The sequence below is a fragment of the Cherax quadricarinatus genome, chromosome 13 (assembly GCF_038502225.1).
Source record: "Cherax quadricarinatus isolate ZL_2023a chromosome 13, ASM3850222v1, whole genome shotgun sequence".
In the NCBI taxonomy this organism is placed as follows: Eukaryota; Metazoa; Arthropoda; class Malacostraca; order Decapoda; family Parastacidae; genus Cherax; species Cherax quadricarinatus.
In genome coordinates, this window is record NC_091304.1 from 50,909,527 (window position 1) to 50,929,512 (window position 19,986).

At 38.6% G+C, this 19,986-nt stretch overlaps 1 protein-coding gene across 1 annotated transcript in view; it reads right to left on the minus strand.

Annotated features, from left to right (window-relative positions):
- LOC128688472 (bridge-like lipid transfer protein family member 3B) overlaps positions 1-19,986 on the minus strand; it is a 272,927-nt gene that overhangs the window by 72,273 nt on the left and 180,668 nt on the right. Inside the window, exon 17 of the mRNA XM_070084750.1 lies at positions 11,031-11,171. Coding sequence (XP_069940851.1) covers positions 11,031-11,171 — 141 coding nt within the window. The remainder of the gene's footprint in view (positions 1-11,030; positions 11,172-19,986) is intronic.

Consider the following 19,986-nt stretch of genomic DNA (forward strand, 5'->3'; position numbering starts at 1 on the left):
TGCAATACCCAAATCATGCCAAATAAACTCGTGCTAAATGACTGTCTACTGTATATTAAATTTGTCATTTTATATAAAATCTCACTTAGCAATGCTATCTCACATTACTACTACTTTCACCACTACCAGTTTTCTGCAATTTCACTATTATTATTTTCAATAATATTAATACCTTTTTTATTACTTAATCACTATACACAGTAGTCCATAAATGGTGACATTAACATGTCCTAAGCAACCTCTATGACTTCAACATCAATTATCACAGATTAAGACTATAAATATTACACAGCCAACCAAATAAAAAGTACCTTTAGCAACACCCTATCAGTATTCAACTGTAATGCCAGACCCCTAAGTAAACACTACGATGACATCAGTGCACTACTACAGTCATTAAACACCAACCTAACTTTCAGTATCTTTGACAAACTTGGTTTAAACATAATCCATTAGACATATACAACTTACCTGGATTTACAACTATGATGAATTACAGACTTGATCAAAAGGGAGAGAGAACTGTAATTAACAATACCAATGAGATGAAATGTATTAATTCAACATATATTAGAGATAAGTGAAGATGTTGCAGTTTAAAGGGGTGATCTGAACTGCAATGTCAGTGTGCTTATGGAAAGACAGTGAATGACTGGGTGACAATGAAAGTGTTTTCTTTGCAGAGTGTTAAAAAAAAAAAAGCTTTGGGAATACAGTGGTACCCAGAGTTTCGGCTTCCTCCCAACTCAAACAATTATGTAAGTGTATTATTGTAAGTGCTTTTATAAGTGTATTTTTGGGGGTCTGTAACGGACTAATCTAATTTACATTATTCCTTATGGAAACAAATTCGTTTGGTAACGGCACTTGAACAGACTTCTGGAACAAATTATGGTTGAAACTCGGGGTTCCACTGTTCGTATATACACAATTCACAACCAAAAGTTTAAAAACCTTAAGTACAATAGCAGTCTACCAACCACTTCATAACAAATCAAACTCTGATGGCAATCTGTAACTTAATCTGCCATTCCAGGAAGAAAGAATCCTTTATAGTTTGGAAATGAAGAGATGAAGGCTAGAAACTCATGGATGGCCCTTGTGGCAAACAAGTCCAACTAAAACACACTAGCATGCCATGAAGAATGCAAGATCACATGAAATTCTATTTATATGACCAAGCAGTGTAACAGCTGATCTGCCAGGGTAAGGAAATACTCACTAAGGTGTGATGGAAGGTGTGATTGTATTCTCATATACAAAAGCTGCCTTCTGTGAGCTATCAGCATCTCAAGTCATAATCCCATCTACCCCAGCTGCTTTACCCACTTTCAAACTACCCACCTCTTCCACACTCACCTCTGGCTCTTCCCTACAGTTCCTAGTCCTCACTGCCCCATGCATGTAATCATTGCCTCCATTTATCAACATTTAGTTCCTCAAAATATTCTCATTGCCTACCCAATACTTTCCATTTCTTCATCTAACGTTTCATTACTTTTATCCTTAACTTCAATGTTCAGTTGTGCTCCTGGATTTCTTAACTTATTAATCTTTCTCAAAAACATTCATTTTTAGCAAAACAAGTTAATGAAGACTCACCTATTCTCTCAGGTGCTCTCCTTTTGCATTTCCTCACTATATACTTTTTTTCACAACATATACTCTGCCTTTATACAATTTATACACTGTAAAACCCTTTTATATATTTTTTCATCTACTGGGATTACCAAAACTGTTGTCCAGAGGGCTGAGGAAGGGTTGTTGAGGTGGTTCGGACATGTAGAGAGAATGGAGCGAAACAGAATGACTTCAAGAGTGTATCAGTCTGTAGTGGAAGGAAGGCGGGGTAGGGGTCGGCCTAGGAAGGGTTGGAGGGAGGGGGTAAAGGAGGTTTTGTGTGCGAGGGGCTTGGACTTCCAGCAGGCATGCGTGAGCGTGTTTGATAGGAGTGAATGGAGACAAATGGTTTTTAATACTTGACGTGCTGTTGGAGTGTGAGCAAAGTAACATTTATGAAGGGATTCAGGGAAACCGGCAGGCCGGACTTGAGTCCTGGAGATGGGAAGTACAGTGCCTGCACTCTGAAGGAGGGGTGTTAATGTTGCAGTTTAAAAACTGTAGTGTAAAGCACCCTTCTGGCAAGACAGTGATGGAGTGAATGATGGTGAAAGTTTTTCTTTTTCGGGCCACCCTGCCTTGGTGGGAATCGGCCGGTGTGATAATAAAAAAAAAAAAAATCCTCTTTCCATCTACACAAACCTTCTTATAGCCACACACCTATATATTCATGGAGCTCTAAATTTACAATAAAAAAAAATGCCTTAAATACCTCATGAGGGTTTAAATGTGTCATTTAAACCACTAACCTAGTTCCATGCCATAAAGGCAGCAATAAAACAATTGTAAAATACTGTACCATATAATGACAGCACTCTCAACATACATTACCCAAATCTTTGAAAAAGAGTGCTAAACAGAATTATTGCTAAGCTTTGTGAATCACAACATTTACACAAGCCAGAACTGCATGGGTTTAGAGCAGACTCTTCCTGCATCTCAACTGCTTTACCATTACACCATGGTTTTGTACACACTGAAAAAGAAGCAAAATGCAGACATAATACACAAACTCTGCAAAACCCTTCATCAAATGAGAGCATGATGTAATAGCACCAGTGTTGGGCACAGTTCTGCTAATTTTTTGTTTAGTGGATTAGCATTTCCACTAACTTCAGAAACTGTTAGCATACCAATTAGCTTCTGCTAAATAAAGTTCCGGTAACTTTGAGTCCGCTAAAAAAAAATCTTACGCTGTTGGTAATCGGAAGAAGGTTGCGAGCGAAGTCGCCTTCTTGGGTGAGCAGATCTAGAATGACCTATCCATTAAGTACAACACCACCATCCCATCCAGTGCTGCAGGTGAGTGCCTATTCTCTATAGGCAAAGATATCTTGAGGGCCAAGAAAGCCACCCTGTCCAATGGAAACAGAGGCTGATGCTCATGAAGGGCAACCAGCATCACATCAAAGCGATGGAGAAGGCCCAGCCAGAATAGTAATCAGCCTAGTCATCATCTGATCTTGGCATGATACCCTTGCTATGCATTTTGTCCAGTAAATAAAGTGTATGGTGGATTTAAACTGATGTCTGATTTCATTTGTTCATTTAACTATTTTGTGCACCTGTATGGCTGTACTGCTGGTGCAGCAATAAGTTGGCCTCAAGGTTTCAACTTTAAGCACAATTTTCAACTACTTGTTTGTAGTTTATTGGGTTCAAAATCTAAATTAAGTTAAAGGCAAACATGAAAAGAAACAGAATAAAATGAACGAACACAATGAGTAACTGGAACTAATGAAGAAAACAGTCAAATAAGCAAACTCAATCTGTTCGGGTGCTATGGGGCTTCAGAACAGCGACAAATATGTACTTGTAAGTCGCTTGCGTTACATAACAAAATTAAGCAATCTCTATTTTTGCACTAGCAGCACTTGATCATCATATGACCCTGGTATTCTATATCTTAATAGGAAGCTCTCCAGGTCTGTTCTAAAAGTTTTAAAGTAAAAGTATAAGACCAAAAAACTAAACCAAATTTGAATTCATGTGAAAAAGTTAGCAGAGTTTAGCATCAGATTCCGCGAATTTTTTCGGCTGTTTAGAGGTTTAGTGTTAGTGGAGTTAATTTTTTAGTGGATTAGCAGTTAGTGAAGCTAACTTTTTTGTTAGCTGTGCCCACAACTGAATAGCACCCATACTACATAAAAAAGAAGTAGAAAAGTGGGCAGACAGTTCAACTTTCTAGCAAACTGGATCTAAAGAGAGAATTTAAGCAAAATCTGAGGCTAGCACAGTGAAAGGCTCTGTTTTTTCATAGTATTCATCTTAATTTAGTCTCATTCTCATGCAAGACAAAGTTCACAGCTCTGTAGTGTCCTTCACAAACAAAATAAAAATTTGTCTGAGCGAGGCATTCATTGAAGGACACAAATTTCCAAGGCTATGACCAAATTTTGTAGTTGACCACAGAAAACAATACAGTGTTCAAGAAGGACCAATTTCAGTTACTCCTACAAAAAAGAAAACTATACAAGGGACCCAGGGGTAACCATGTCAGATTTTACAATCAAGGAAAACAATTTTACTATCAAAACTCATAGAAAAAATATGACTAATAACAAGGACATCAAAACATGAGATACAGAACTAATACTGATATCATTTAGGCACCTGTACTCTTTTTCAGGCAGGCAAAATTGCAGACAGCAGAATGTACAGAGAACTTTTACTGCCCATATAAATTCAAAAACCTAAAATACCAGGAACATCTAGTTATTAAAACTATTCCCTGTAATGCAGGTGAGAGATGTATCATAATTTACACATAAGAACATAAGAAGAACATAAGAAAGAAGGAGCACCGCAACAGGCCTACTGACCCATGCAGAGCAGGTCCATGTCCCCCCCCCCCCCCTGGATTAGCCCAATGACCCACCCCACCTGATTAGCTCTATGACCCACCCAGTCTGGCCACCTCCACTCAAGGAAGGAGCACAGCACTAGACCCAGCAGCACAAGCTAGTCTGGTCCAACTCACACCCACCCACACCAACTCATGTATTTATCTAGCCTATTTTTAAAACTACACAACGTTTTAGCCTGAATAACTGTACTCGGGAGTTTGTTCCACTCATCCACAAATCTATTACCAAACCAGTGCTTTCCTATATCCTTCCTGAATCTGAATTTTTCCAACTTGAAACCATTCCTGCGAGTCCTGTCTTGGCTGGAAATTTTAAGCACGCTATTTACATCCCCTTTATTTATTCCTGTTTTCCATTTATACACCTCGATCATATCCCCCCAAATTCTACGCCTTTCGAGAGAGTGCAGATTCAGGGCCCTCAGTCTATCCTCATAGGGAAGATTTCTGATACATGGGATCATCTTTGTCATCCTCCTCTGTACGTTTTCCACAGCATTTATATCCATTCTGTAACATGGTGACCAGAACTGAGCAGTATAGTCTAAATGAGGCCTAACCAAGGATATATAGAGTTGAAGAACAACCTGAGGACTTCTATTATTTATACTTCTAGATATGAAGCCAAGAATTCTGTTAGCTTTATTGCAAACACTAATGCACTGTTGTCTTGGTTTTAGATTACTGCTAACCAGAACTCCTAAATCCTTTTTGTAATCAGTAGTACTAAGATCTACAGTATTTAGTTTATATGTGGCATGGTTATTTACCTGTCCAACATTTAGAACTTTGCATTTGTCAATATTAAACTGCATCTGCCACTTCTCTGACCACTGCATCAGTCTATTCAAATCATCCTGAAGTGTTCTAGTGTCCTCATTAGAATGAATTGGACGGCCTATTTTGGTGTCATCAGCAAATTTGCTTATGTCGCTATTTATTCCCTCATCTATGTCGTTTATGTAAATTGTGAACAACAACGGGCCCAGCACTGACCCCTGAGGAACACCGCTTGTGACGTACCGCCATTCTGATTTCTCCCCATTTACGCAAACTCTCTGCTGCCTATTTGTCAGCCATGCCTCTACCCAGGAAAAAATTTCTCCTCCTATTCCGTGTGCCTTAAGCTTCCTCAATAGCTTCTGGTGTGGAACTTTATCGAAAGCCTTACTGAAGTCCATATACAGAATATCATATTCATTACCATGATCTACCTCCTCAAACACCTTAGTGAAAAAAGTTAGTAAATTCGTAAGACAGGAACGCCCCTTTGCAAAACCGTGTTGAAATTCATTAATCAATCTGTGCCTATCAAGATGGCTACGAATTGCTTCGGCAATTATTGATTCCATAAATTTTCCCACTATGGAGGTAAGGCTTATTGGTCTATAGTTCGAAGCCAAGGACCTGTCACCTGCCTTGTAAATAGGTATTACATTTACGTATATACAGTGAAACCTCAAACATCGAACTGCTCCCAACACGACCAATTATGTAAATGTATTTTTGTAAGTGCTTTTATAAATGTATTTTTGAGGGTCTGAAATGGACTAATCTAATTTACATTATTCCTGATGGGAATAAATTCATTCGGTAAAGGCACTCGAACAGCCTTCTGGACCGAAGAAAGTTCGATATTTGAGGTTCCACTGTACTTCTAAACTGTTGCATTCTGGGCACCTCTGCAAAAACAGTGATCATGTGTGAGTGAGGTGAAAGTGTTGAATGATGATGAAAGTATTTTCTTTTAGGGATTTTCTTTCTCTTTGGGTCACCCTGCCTCGGTGGGAGACGGCCGACTTGTTAAAAAAAAAAAAAAAAAAAAAAAAGCCATTTTTCACTTATCAGGCACTATGCCAGTTTGTAGTGATATGTTAAAAAGATTAGCCAAAGGTATGCTAAATACCTCTTTACATTCCTTTAACACCCTTGCAAACAGTTCATCAGGACCTGGGGATTTGTTAGGTTTTAGTTTCTCTTTGTCTGAGGACCATGTCACTAGTTACTGCAATCGTGCATAGTTTATCATCATCCTGTTCTACATAATCTATTATTTCAGGAATATTGCTAGTATTTTCCTGGGTGAAAACCTAGAAAATACTGGAGGGATTAACTGCAAATCTACACACTGAACTTAGCGCTTACAAAAATGAGAGGAATGGTAGTCTATGTATGTATGTATGTATGTATGTATATATGTATATATGTATATATGTATGTATATATGTGTGTATATATGTGTGTATATATGTGTGTATATATGTGTGTATATATATGTGTATACATGTATGTATACATGTATGTATACATGTATGTATACGCAATAAGATCACAGTAAACAGGTGATTTCAAAATATGCAAAACAACCACTCTGAAAGAATAGAGAAATTCCAAGCGCTTTCGTGACTACTCACATTATCATAGTTCCTTGATAATGTGAGTAGTCACGAAAGCGCTTGGAATTTCTCTATTCTTTCAGAGTGGTTGTTTTGCATGTATGTATACATGTATGTATACATGTATGTATACATGTATACATATATGTATACATGTATGTATATATGTATATATATTGCAAGATAATAATATTTAGTGAAGGGATTCAGGGAAACTGGTTATTTTTACATAGCCGGACTTGAGTCCTGGAAATGAGAAGTACAATGCCTGCACTCTAAAGGAGGGGTTCAGGATATTAGGAGTTTGGAGGGATATGTCGTATCTTTATACGTATGTGTATATGCTTCTAAACTGTTGTGTTCTGAGCACCTCTGCAATAACAGTGATTATGTGTGAGTGAGGTGAAAGTGTTGAATGATGATGAAAGTATTTTCTTTTTGGGGATTTTTTCTTTCTTTTTGGGTCACCCTGCCTCGGTGGGAGATGGCTGACTTGTTAAAAAAAAAAAAAAAAAGGCACGATTTCAGGTACATCTTGCTACTTCTACTTACACTTAGGTCACACCACACATACATGTACAAGCATATATATACACACCGCTTGGGGGTTTCTTCTATTTTCTTTCTAGTTCTTGTTCTTGCTTATTTCCTCTTACCTCCATGGGGAAGTGAAACAGAATTCTTCCTCCGTAAGCCATGCGTGTTGTAAGAGGCGACTAAAATGCCGGGAGCAAGGGGCTAGTAACCCTTTCTCCTGTATATATTACTAAATGTAAAAGGAGAAACTTTCGTTTTTCCTTTTGGGCCACCCCGCCTCGGTGGGATACGGCCGGTGTGTTGAAAGAAAGATGTATATATATATGTATACGTATATGTATGTATGTATGTATGTATGTATGTATGTATGTATGTATGCATGCATGCATGCATGTACGTATGTATATATGTAAATGTATATATTTTATTTCAACAAGTCTGCCATCTCCCACCGAGGCAGGGTGACCCAATGAAGAAAGAAAATCCCCAAAGAGAAAATACTTTCATCATTCAACACTTTCACCTCACTCATACATAATCACTTTTTTTGCAGAGGCACCCAGGTACAACAGTTTAGAAGAATATACTATAAAGATATATAACATATCCCTCCTAACTGCCAATAATTCAAACCCCTCCTTTAAAGTGCAGGCATTGTACTTCCCATTTCCAGTACTCAAGGCCGGCTATATGAATCCCTTCACTAAATATTACCCTGCTCACACTCCAAAAGCTCGTCAGGTCCCAAAAACATACTCTATGTAGAAATCCCTCCGAACTGTCAATATCCCAAACCCCTCCTTGAAAGTGCAGGCATTGTACTTTCCAGGACTCAAGTCCGGCTAACCGGTTTCCCTGAATCCCTTCACAAAATATTACCCTGCTCACACTCCAATAGTTCGTCAGGTCCCAAAAACCATTCATCTCCATTCACTCCTATCTAACATGCTCACACATGCTTGCTGGAAGGCAAAGCACCTCTCCCACAAAACCTCCTTTACCCCCTCTCTTCAACCTTTTCGAAGATGACCCTTACCCCCGCCTTCCTTCCCCTACAGATTTATATGCTCTCCAAGTCATTCTACTTAGATCCATTCTCTCTAAATGACCAAACCACCTCAACAAGCCCTCTTCAGCCTTCTAACTAATCCTTTTAGTAACTCCACACCTCCTAATTTCCACACTCCGAATTCTCTGCATAATATTTACACCACACATTGCCCTTAGACAGGACATCTCCACTGCCACCAGCCACCTCCTCGCTGCAGCATTTGCAACCCAAGCTTCACACCCACACAAGTGTTGGTACCACTATACTTTTGTACATTCCCTTCTTTGCCTCCATAGATAACATTTTTTGTCCCCACAGATACCTCAATGCACCACTCACCTTTTTTCCTTCATCAATTCTATGGTTAACCTCATCTTTCATAAACCCGTCCGCTGACAAGTCAACTCACAAATATCTGAAAACATGCACTTCTTCCATACTCCCTCTCTCCAATGTGATATCCAGTTTTTCTCTATCTAAATCATTTGATACCCTCATCACCTTACTCTTATCTATGTTCACATACAACTTTCTACCTTTACACACCCTCCCAAACTCGTCCACTAACCTTTGCAACTTTTCTTTAGAATCTCCCATAAGCACAGTATCATCAGCAAAAAGTAACTGTCAACTCTCAATTTGTATTTGCTTCCCCATAATTAATAAGAACAAATAAAAATTAAGAAAACTCCAAAAACCTAAAGAGTCCAAAGTTTTTCAACATCCTACCTTTATACCTAAGGGAAATAACAAATAGAACCATTTTCAAGGGGTAAGTAATAAATTCTTCCAGGCAGTTCCTGATCAGCCAAGCAGTGAGGTTTACACTGACCTGTGTGAAGTCAGTATGAAGAACCTGACTAACCTTCTATCATCCAGAAGGCCTGGTCTGGGATAGGACCATGAGTCATTGTGAGTCACTGAACCTTTAATATCTAAATAAAAGGAAACAGTCTAACATTTGAGGAAGGTGCTGTCACCCTATTCACAGTTTTTAATATTTATATATATTCCCTTGGGGAAGTGAAACTGAATTCTTCCTCTGTAAGCCATGTGTGTCGTAAGAGGCAACTAAAATGCCGGGAGCAAGGGCCTAGTAGCCCTTTCTCCCGTATATATTACTAAATTTAAAAGGAGAAGCTTTAATTTTTCCTTCTGGGCCACCCTGCCTCAGTGGGATATGGCCGGTTTGTTGAAGGAAGACAGAATATATTCCCTTAATGTTTAAATTATCTACCTGGAAAATAAGAAGTCTTGAACAATGCAAGAGAATGAATTTATGTGAGCAGGTTGAGTATGACTTAAAATACTCAAAATGAAGTAATCTGATAGAAACCAGTGGGGAATTAATACTCTTCACCTGCTGAAAAATCAGCCTCTTTCATCTAAGATTAAGCAACTTGTATTTTATTACACTGTAATGTCACTGGTATTTGTTAATGTCACCTGACGCCTGTGAGAAAAATTACATATTAAATTTCATGATAAAAATATTGCATCAAATCAAATGACAAAATCAGTTGATGGGCAAACAATGGCTAGCCATACTTATGTTTATGAAAATGTATACCCAAATAAACCAAATTATAATACTTCAACTATCTATCCAGTATTTTCTATATCTAAGATTTGCATGCAGTTTCCCTAAGCATTTCATACAAAATGATAAGTCTTATTCATTGTATTAACAATTATAAATAAAACTTTTACTGAAGTGAGTGTATACAGTAGTAATGTAATTTGTTTATGCAATATTATCTTTATATTTAACTTGCAATAAAAATTAATTCCAAATAAGATTTGATGGCAATGGACTGAAAATTTAATTAGATATGAGACTTATGCATGAGTTATGGTTTGAGATCAATTCATTGTTCCTTTTATGCAGCACTGCAGTACTGAACAAAAGCTAAGAGATGCTTATGTATGAAATTTACAAAATAACTGGTTCTTAAAATTAAATCTTAAATGAATGATAAATAAGGAATTGCCACTATTGCATAAAACTTAAATTATGCCATAGCATTTTATTAAGTCTAAGATATAATTATACAAGGTGATATCTAAGAATTTTAAAGAGAAATTTTAATTAATAGCTAGCAACTAAACCAATTTTGTTTACATTGCAACAAATAATACTGTACACTGTTTCTTAACGCACATGCACTTAAGACAATTTTTACTTTATAAAACATGCAGTCATAGGCTGCTGACAATAAAACTACATATCTATACAGTGGACCCCCGGTTAACGATATTTTTTCATTCCAGAAGTATGTTCAGGTGCCAGTACTGACCGAATTTGTTCCCATAAGGAATATTGAGAAGTAGATTAGTCCATTTCAGACCCCCAAACATACATGTACAAACGCACTTACATAAATACACTTACATAATTGGTCGCATTGGGAGGTGATCGTTATGCGGGGGGTCCACTGTACTTCAGTATTTGCAGTACACAGTTGCTACACTTACATATACAAACAAATATAAATATATATATACATATATATATAACATGCTAAGCAGCATAAGCAGTGGGTTAACATGGGCTGTTTACCTTACGACCATCATTGCAACCTGGACGTTTCTGGTGGTTCCGTAGAACAAAGAGGGGGAAATAGTAAAAGGCTGTCATTTTGAACTGTTCACTGAGAATACTTTTTTTCTGGCTTGTGGAATACATTCTTATCAACATTTGCTGTATTTGTGAAATTGCTTAAAATACAACAAAAAACGTGTTCACTCAAGGTCCAGAAAAATGTCAAAACCTGCACTTTAAAGGCAGATCCCTACATACCTGAAATGGTGCAGCTAAAATTACATTACAATAAACTGTAGACTTACACAACACAGACAATTTACCCTTCCAAGGATTGCAATGATATATACAGAATTTGTGAGTTGCATCTCCTCAGGCATGTGGGGACCAGCCATAACCACAACTCTAAAACACAACCCACACATGATCTGCTCACACACTTGTCATGATGCAACTTGATTCAAATTATTGCTTTTTGCAAGACAAAGAGCAACAATCTCATATAATGCTGTGACAAGTATGTTTTAATATACACATGCAACATTTCTTAATTACTAGAGCATAATAAGAAGTACTGTATAGCTGAAGAAGAATTCTTTACTTAATCATAACACTTAGGTTCTACTCATGAAGATCAAAAGCAAATGCATCATGTGCAGTAAATATATTAGCTGAAAACTACAGATATTAAATATTGAGAACACTAAATCACTTTAATATATTAGTAATATTTCTTAGGCTATGAATTTCTAAGAAAAAAAATCTACAAAATTATTAAAATTAATACAAGACAAGTTTTGGTTTAAAATTAGATACTGTATTTGAATTTGAAAGGAAATATAATAACTTTTACATAATGATTACACACATTTAAAGAAAGTTGTTGAAATAATACATAGCAATTTAATTTATGAAAGAGACCCATTATTTAAATGCCACTAAACACTGACTGATGACAATACACGAGTGATACATGAGAACACATCATGACTTGGTGCTCAGCAATCAAATAAAATAATTAAAGATTAACAATGAAGTGAATTCTTCATAAAAATTACATAAAATCTTAATCATGTTTCAGGTGATACCACAACTTCACTAAACTTTGAAGAAGCTACAGACAGTATGCTCATGCATTCTATTCAAGGTTCACACTTCTGGAACTCTTGCATTTGCTTTTTCCCATCAACCATTTCCCACCAAAGAAGGAAACACATTCACCCTCATTCATTCAATACCTATTTTGACAGAAATACACAGGCATCATAATACAGAAGGGCCCCGCTTACACAGCAGGTCAGGTTCCAGGCTGCAGCAAAAATTGCTGTAAAGTGAAATGCAGCCTTTTTTCCCTTTCAAATGCATATAAAAGCCTGATAACATGCTTACACTATCAGATTTTAAGTGAGCAATAAAGCTATGCCTAAAAAATGCACATACAGTACATACATTACTTACCTTAAAACATTTTCATCCTTATAGTGAGTGGTGAATATATTTATTATAGGAAGTCTGAATAAATGAAGAATGGGTATTTACTGAAAAACTGCTACATTAGTAAAATGCTGTAAAATGAGCCTGCCTGTATAAATAAACCTTACAAACCACAATATCCCCACCAATCCTTCAAGATAAAGGTATAGTAGTCTACCTATAAAATGGAAGTCGAAATGATTAAATTTTGGGGAATCAAATTCAAAATGGGAATTGACACAGTTACTTTTTGCTGATGATACTGTGCTTATGGGAGATTCTAAAGAAAAATTGCAAAGGTTAGTAAATGAGTTTGGGAATGTGTGTAAAGGTAGAAAGTTGAAAATGAACATAGAAAAGAGTAAGGTGATGAGGGTGTCAAATGAGTTAGATAAAGAAAAATTGGATATCAAATTGGGAAGGAGGAGTATGGAAGAAGTGAATGTTTTCAGATACTTGGGAGTTGACGTGTCGGCGGATGGATTTATGAAGGATGAGGTTAATCATAGAATTGATGAGGGAAAAAAGGTGAGTGGTGCGTTGAGGTATATGTGGAGTCAAAAAACGTTATCTATGGAGGCAAAGAAGGGAATGTATCAAAGTATAGTAGTACCAACACTCTTATATGGGTGTGAAGCTTGGGTGGTAAATGCAGCAGCGAGGAGACGGTTGGAGGCAGTGGAGATGTCCTGTTTAAGGGCAATGTGTGGTGTAAATATTATGCAGAAAATTCGGAGTGTGGAAATTAGGAAAAGGTGTGGAGTTAATAAAAGTATTAGTCAGAGGGCAGAAGAGGGGTTGTTGAGGTGGTTTGGTAATTTAGAGAGAATGGATCAAAGTAGAATGACATGGAAAGCATATAAATCTATAGGGGAAGGAAGGCGGGGTAGGGGTCGTCCTCGAAAGAGTTGGAGAGAGGGGGTAAAGGAGGTTTTGTGGGCAAGGGGCTTGGACTTCCAGCAAGCGTGCGTGAGCGTGTTAGATAGGAGTGAATGGAGACGAATGGTACTTGGGACCTGACGATCTGTTGGAGTGTGAGCAGGGTAATATTTAGTGAAGGGATTCAGGGAAACCGGTTATTTTCATATAGTCGGACTTGAGTCCTGGAAATGGGAAGTACAATGCCTGCACTTTAAAGGAGGGGTTTGGGATATTGGCAGTTTGGAGGGATATGTTGTGTATCTTTATATGTGTATGCTTCTAAACTGTTGTATTCTGAGCACCTCTGCAAAAACAGTGATAATGTGCAAGTGTGGTGAAAGTGTTGAATGATGATGAAAGTATTTTCTTTTTGGGGATTTTCTTTCTTTTTTTTGGGTCACCCTGCCTCGGTGGGAGACAGCCGACTTGTTGAGAAAAAAAAAAAAAAAAAAACCTTCATAAATGTTAATTTTTTTCACACTAACAGCCCACCAAATCTCAAAAGCTGTTCTTTTCTACTTAGTCAGATGTAACATGTTTGCATATGTCTGCCTGATGGTCACTCCTGCCACTCAAAACTTTGTGCTCCCTTTTCCTCCAACCCTTCCTGGGATGTCCCCTTACCTTTTCTTCCATTCTTCCAGGATTAATATTTTTTTTTTTCAACAAGTCGGCCATCTCCCATCGAGGCAGGGTGACCCCAAAAAGAAAGAAAATCCCCAAAAAGAAAATACTTTCATCATTCAACACTTTCACCTCACTCATACATAATCACTGTTTTTGCAGAGGTACCCAGATACAACAGTTTAGAAGCATATATAAAGATATATAACATATCCCTCCAAAGTACCAATATCCCAAATCCCTCTTTTAACGTGCAGGTATGTACTTCTCATTTCCAGTACTCAAGTCCGGCTATATAAAAATAACCGGGTTCCCTGACTCCCTTCACCAAATATTACCCTGCTCACATTCCAAGAGACATCAAGTCCCAAAAACCATTCATCTCCATTCACTCCTATCTTATATGCTCACGCATGCTTGCTGGAAGCCCAAGCCCCTCACCCACCAAACCTTCTTTACCACCTTTCTCCAACCTTTTCGAGGACGACCCCTACCCGGCCTTCCTGATTTATATGCTCTCTATGTCATTCTACTTTCATCCATTCTCTCTAAATGACCAAACCACCTCAACAACCCCTCTTCAGCACTCTGACTACTTTTATTAGCTCCACACTTTCTCCTAATTTCCACACTCCGAATTTTCTGCATAATATTTACACCACACACTGCCTTTAAACAGGACATCTCCACTGCCTCCAACCTCCTTCCTCACTGCAGCATTTACAATCCAAGCTTCACACCCATAAAAGAGTGTTGGTCAGAGGCGTTGCTAGGGTTGGTGTCACCTGGGGCGGAATCTTGGGTGTCACCTGGGGTGGCATCTTTGGTGTCACCCCCATGAAATCCAAGGGTGGGGGCATAGGGAGAGTAAACTCCAGTTATATCACTGCTGCATGATCAGTGACTAATGTTTTGCAATGAGAACATTTAAAGGTGGCCATAAACCGAACTTTTTTATTGATAAAATAAATAATCGTAGCAATATTGAGGAAAAAACTAAAATACCACTGAGTAGTATAGGCAACAGATCCTACATTTATTCATCCCCAACAATGAAAAAAAAAACTTGAAAAAATAAAGAAAAACACTTGTTCTGATTTGACCTTGAGTACAGGTAACATTTCAGTGAATCTGATCTTACATTTCCTTGCCTTCAATCCTGCAAAATCATTATCACATAAAATCAATAATTTTCCCTATATAGGCCTATTTTTACTCTAACTCTACAATAGGCTATATAGAAACGAAGGATTTTTCTCTTATGTTGCTGCAGCACTGTTTTGGTCATTAGTGTCACCTTCTTTAGAGGCTCTATGGTGTCACCCCCTAAATCGTGTCACCCGGGGTGTCCCCCCTTCCCCCTTACAACACCACTGGTGTTGGTACCACTATACTTTCATACATTCACTTCTTTGCCACCATAGATAACGTTTTTTGTCTCCACATATACCTCAATGCACCACTCACCTATTTTCCTTCATCAATTCTATGGTTAACCTCATCCTTCATAAACCCATCCACTGACACGTCAACTCCCAAATATCTGAAAATATTCACTTCTTCCATAGTCCCTCTCTCCAATGTGATATCCAATTTTTCTTTATCTAAATCATTTGATACCCTCATCACCTTACTCTTATCTATGTTCACTTTCAACTTTCTACCTTTACACACCCTCCCAAACTTGTCCACTAACCTTTGCAACTTTTCTTCAGAATCTCCCATAAGCACAATATCAGCAAAAAGTAACTGTGTCAACTCCCATTTTGTATTTGATTCCCCATAATTTAATCCCACCCCTCTCCCGAACACCCTAGCATTTACTTCTTTTACAACCCCATCTATAAAGATATTAAACAACCATGGTGACATTACACATCCCTGTCTAGGACCTACTTTTACCGGGAAGTAGTCTCTCTCTCTTCTACACACACTAACCTGAGCCTCACTATCCTCATAAAAACTCTTTACAGCATTTATTCCATATACTTGCAACATCTGCCACATTGCTCCTCTATCCACTCTATCACATGCCTTTTCAAAATCCATAAATGCAATAAAAACTTACCTACCTTTTTCTAAATACTGTTCACATACATGCTTCAATGTAAACACTTGATCTACACATCCCCTACCCACTCTGAAACCTCCTTGCTCATCCGCAATCCTACATTCTGTCTTACCTCTAATTCTTTCAATTATAACCCTACCGTACACTTTTCCTGGTATACTCAGTAAACTTATTCCTCTATAATTTTTACAGTCTCTTTTGTCCCCTTTCCCTTTATATAAAGGGACTATACATGCTCTCCGCCAATCCCTAGGTACCTTCCCCTCTTTCATACATTTATTAAACAAAAGTACCAACCACTCCAACACTATATCCCCCCCTGCTTTTAACATTTCTGTCATGATCCCATCAGTTCCAGCTGCTTTAACCCCTTTCATTTTACATAATGCCTCACGTACCTCCCCCACACTTACATTCTGCTCTTCTTCACTCCTAAAAGATGGTATACCTCCCTGACCAGTGCATGAAATTACTGCCTCTGTTTCTTCCTTAACATTTAAAAGTTCCTCAAAATATTCTCGCCATCTACCTAATACCTCCATCTCCCCATCTACTACCTCCCCTACTCTGTTTTTAACTGACAAATCCATACTTTCTCTAGGCTTTCTTAACTTGTTTAACTCACTCCAAAAATTTTTCTTATTTTCATTCAAATTTCTTGACAGTGCCTCTCCCACTCTATCATCTGCTCTCCTTTTGCACTCTCTCACCACTCTCTTTACCTTTCTTTTACTCTCCATATACTCTGCTCTTCTTATAACACTTCTGCTTTGTAAAAACCTCTCATAAGCTACCTTTTTCTCTTTTATCACACCCTTTACTCCATCATTCCACCAATCACTCCTCTTTCCTCCTGCCCCCACCCTCCTATAACCACAAACTTCTGCCCGACATTCTAATACTGCATTTTTAAAACTATTCCAACCCTCTTCAAACCCCCCACTACTCGTCTTTGCACTAGCCCACCTTTCTGCCAATAGTCGCTTATATCTCACCCAAACTTCCTCCTCCCTTAGTTTATACACTTTCACCTCCCTCTTACTTGTTGTTGCCACCTTCCTCTTTTCCCATCTACCTCTTACTCTAACTGTAGCTACAACTAAATAATGATCCGATATATCAGTTGCCCCTCTATAAACATGTACATCCTGGAGCCTACCCATCAACCTTTTATCCACCAATACATAATCTAATAAACTACTTTCATTACGTGCTACATCATACCTTGTATATTTATTTATCCTCTTTTTCATAAAATATGTATTACTTATTACCAAATCTCTTTCTACACATAGCCCAATTAAAGGCTCCCCATTTACATTTACCCCTGGCACCCCAAATTTACCTACTACTCCTTCCATAACATTTTTACCCACTTTAGCATTGAAATCCCCAACCACCATTACTCTCACACTTGATTCAAAACTCCCCACGCATTTACTCAACATTTCCCAAAATCTCTCTCTCTCCTCTACACTTCTCTCTTCTCCAGGTGCATACACGCTTATTATAACCCACTTTTCACATCCAATCTTTATTTTACTCCACATAATCCTTGAATTAATACATTTATAGTCCCTCTTTTCCTGCCATAGCTTATCCTTCAACATTATTGCTACTCCTTCTTTAGCTCTAACTCTATTTGAAACCCCTGACCTAATCCCATTTATTCCTCTCCACTGAAACTCTCCCACCCCCTTCAGCTTTGTTTCACTTAAAGCCAGGACATCCAGCTTCTTCTCATTCATAACATCCACAATCATCTCTTTCTTATCATCTGCACAACATCCACGCATATTCAGACTTCCCACTTTGACAACTTTCTTCTTCTTATTCTTTTTAGTAATCTTTACATGAGAAGGGGTTACTAGCCCATTGTTCCCGGCATTTTAGTTGACTTTTACAACACACATGGCTTACGGAGGAAAGATTCTTATTCCACTTCCCCATGGATATAAAAGGAAAAGTAATAAGACCAAGAACTATTAAGATAACATCAAAGAAAACTCAGATGAGTGTGCATAAATAAATGTGTACATGTATGTGTCACCCTGCCTCGGTGGGAGACGGCCGACTTGTTGAAAAAAAAAAAAAAAATGTATGTGTAGTGTGACCTAAGTGTAAGTATATATATATATATATATATATATACAGTGGACCCCTGCATACCCCATGCATCGCATACCGTACAATCCGCATACCGCTCGCTTTTTTCGCAAAAACTTTGCCTCGCATACCGCCCAAAAACCCGCTCACCACCCTTCGTCCGAGACGCGTTCAATGTGCGGCCTGAGCCACGCTCACATGTTCCGCCGGTGGCATTGTTTACCAGCCAGCCTCCGCGGTAACATCCAAGCATACAATCGGAACATTTCGTATTATTACAGTGCTTTTGGTGATTTTTTCTGGAAAATAAGTGACCATGGGTCCCAAGAAAGCTTCTAGTGCCAACCCTACAGCAATAAGGGTGAGAATTACTATAGAGATGAAGAAAAAGATCATTGATAAGTATGAAAGTGGAGTGCGTGTCTCCGAGCTGGCCAGGTTGTATAATAAACCCCAATCAACCATCGCTACTATTGGTGGTACAGCTGGTGGTACAGCTGCTGCTGCACTGTCAGCTGCTGCTGCTGTTGTACCACCGTCAGCTGCTGCTGCTGCTGTAGCATCGTCTGCTGCTGCTGTAGCATCGTCTGCTGCTGCTGTAGCATCGTCTGCTGCTGCTGTAGCATCGTCTGCTGCTGCTGTAGCATCGTCTGCTGCTGCTGTAGCATCGTCTGCTGCTGCTGTAGCATCGTCTGCTGCTGCTGTAGCATCGTCTGCTGCTGCTGTAGCATCGTCTGCTGCTGCTGTAGCATCGTCTGCTGCTGCTGTAGCATCGTCTGCTGCTGCTGTAGCATCGTCTGTTGCTGCTGTAGCATCGTCTGCTGCTGCTGTAGCATCGTCTGTTGCTGCTGTAGCATCGTCTGTTGCTGCTGTACCACCGTCAGCTGCTGCTGCTGCTGTAGCACCGTTGTTGGTGTGGCTTATTGAAAATACCAAGAAACAATTAACCCCAGAGGATTTGCCACCCAGGATAACCCAAAAAAGTCAGTGTCATTGAAGACTGTCTAACTTATTTCCATTGGGGTCCTTAATCTTGTCTCCCAGGATGCAACCCACACCAGTCGACTAACACCCAGGTGAACAGGGAAAAATGCCTGGAACTAGTGCTCATATTGGTGAATTTAAAGCCAGCAAAGGTTGGTTTGAGAGATTTAAGAATCGTAGTGGCATACACAGTGTGATAAGGCCTGTTCTGGAAGAAAATGCCAAACAGGACCTACAGTACTCAGGAGGAAAAGGCACTCCCAGGACACAGTGTCTCATCAGTCATTGCTGCATCTTCAATAAAGGTGTCATTTATTCATTTAGTAGAGTAGTACATGCACAATATATATTGTGCATGTACTACTCTACTATTGTGCATGTATCCTTTTCTTTGTGTGTAGGAAAATGTATATTTCATGTGGTAAATTTTTTTTTTTCATACTTTTGGGTGTCTTGCACGGATTAATTTGATTTCCATTATTTCTTATGGGGAAAATTCATTCGCATACCGAATATTTCGCATAACAACCAGCCCTCTTGCACGGATTAAGGTCGCTATGCGGGGGTCCACTGTATATATACAGTGGACCCCCGCTTAACGATCCCCTCCAAATGCGACTAATTATGTAAGTGTATTTATGTAAGTGCTTTTGTACATGTATGTTTGGGGGTCTGAAATGGACTAATCTACTTCACAATATTCCTTATGGGAAAAAATTCGGTCAGTACTGGCACCTGAACATACTACTGGAATGAAAAAAGTTCGTTAACCGGGGGTCCACTGTGTGTATGTAT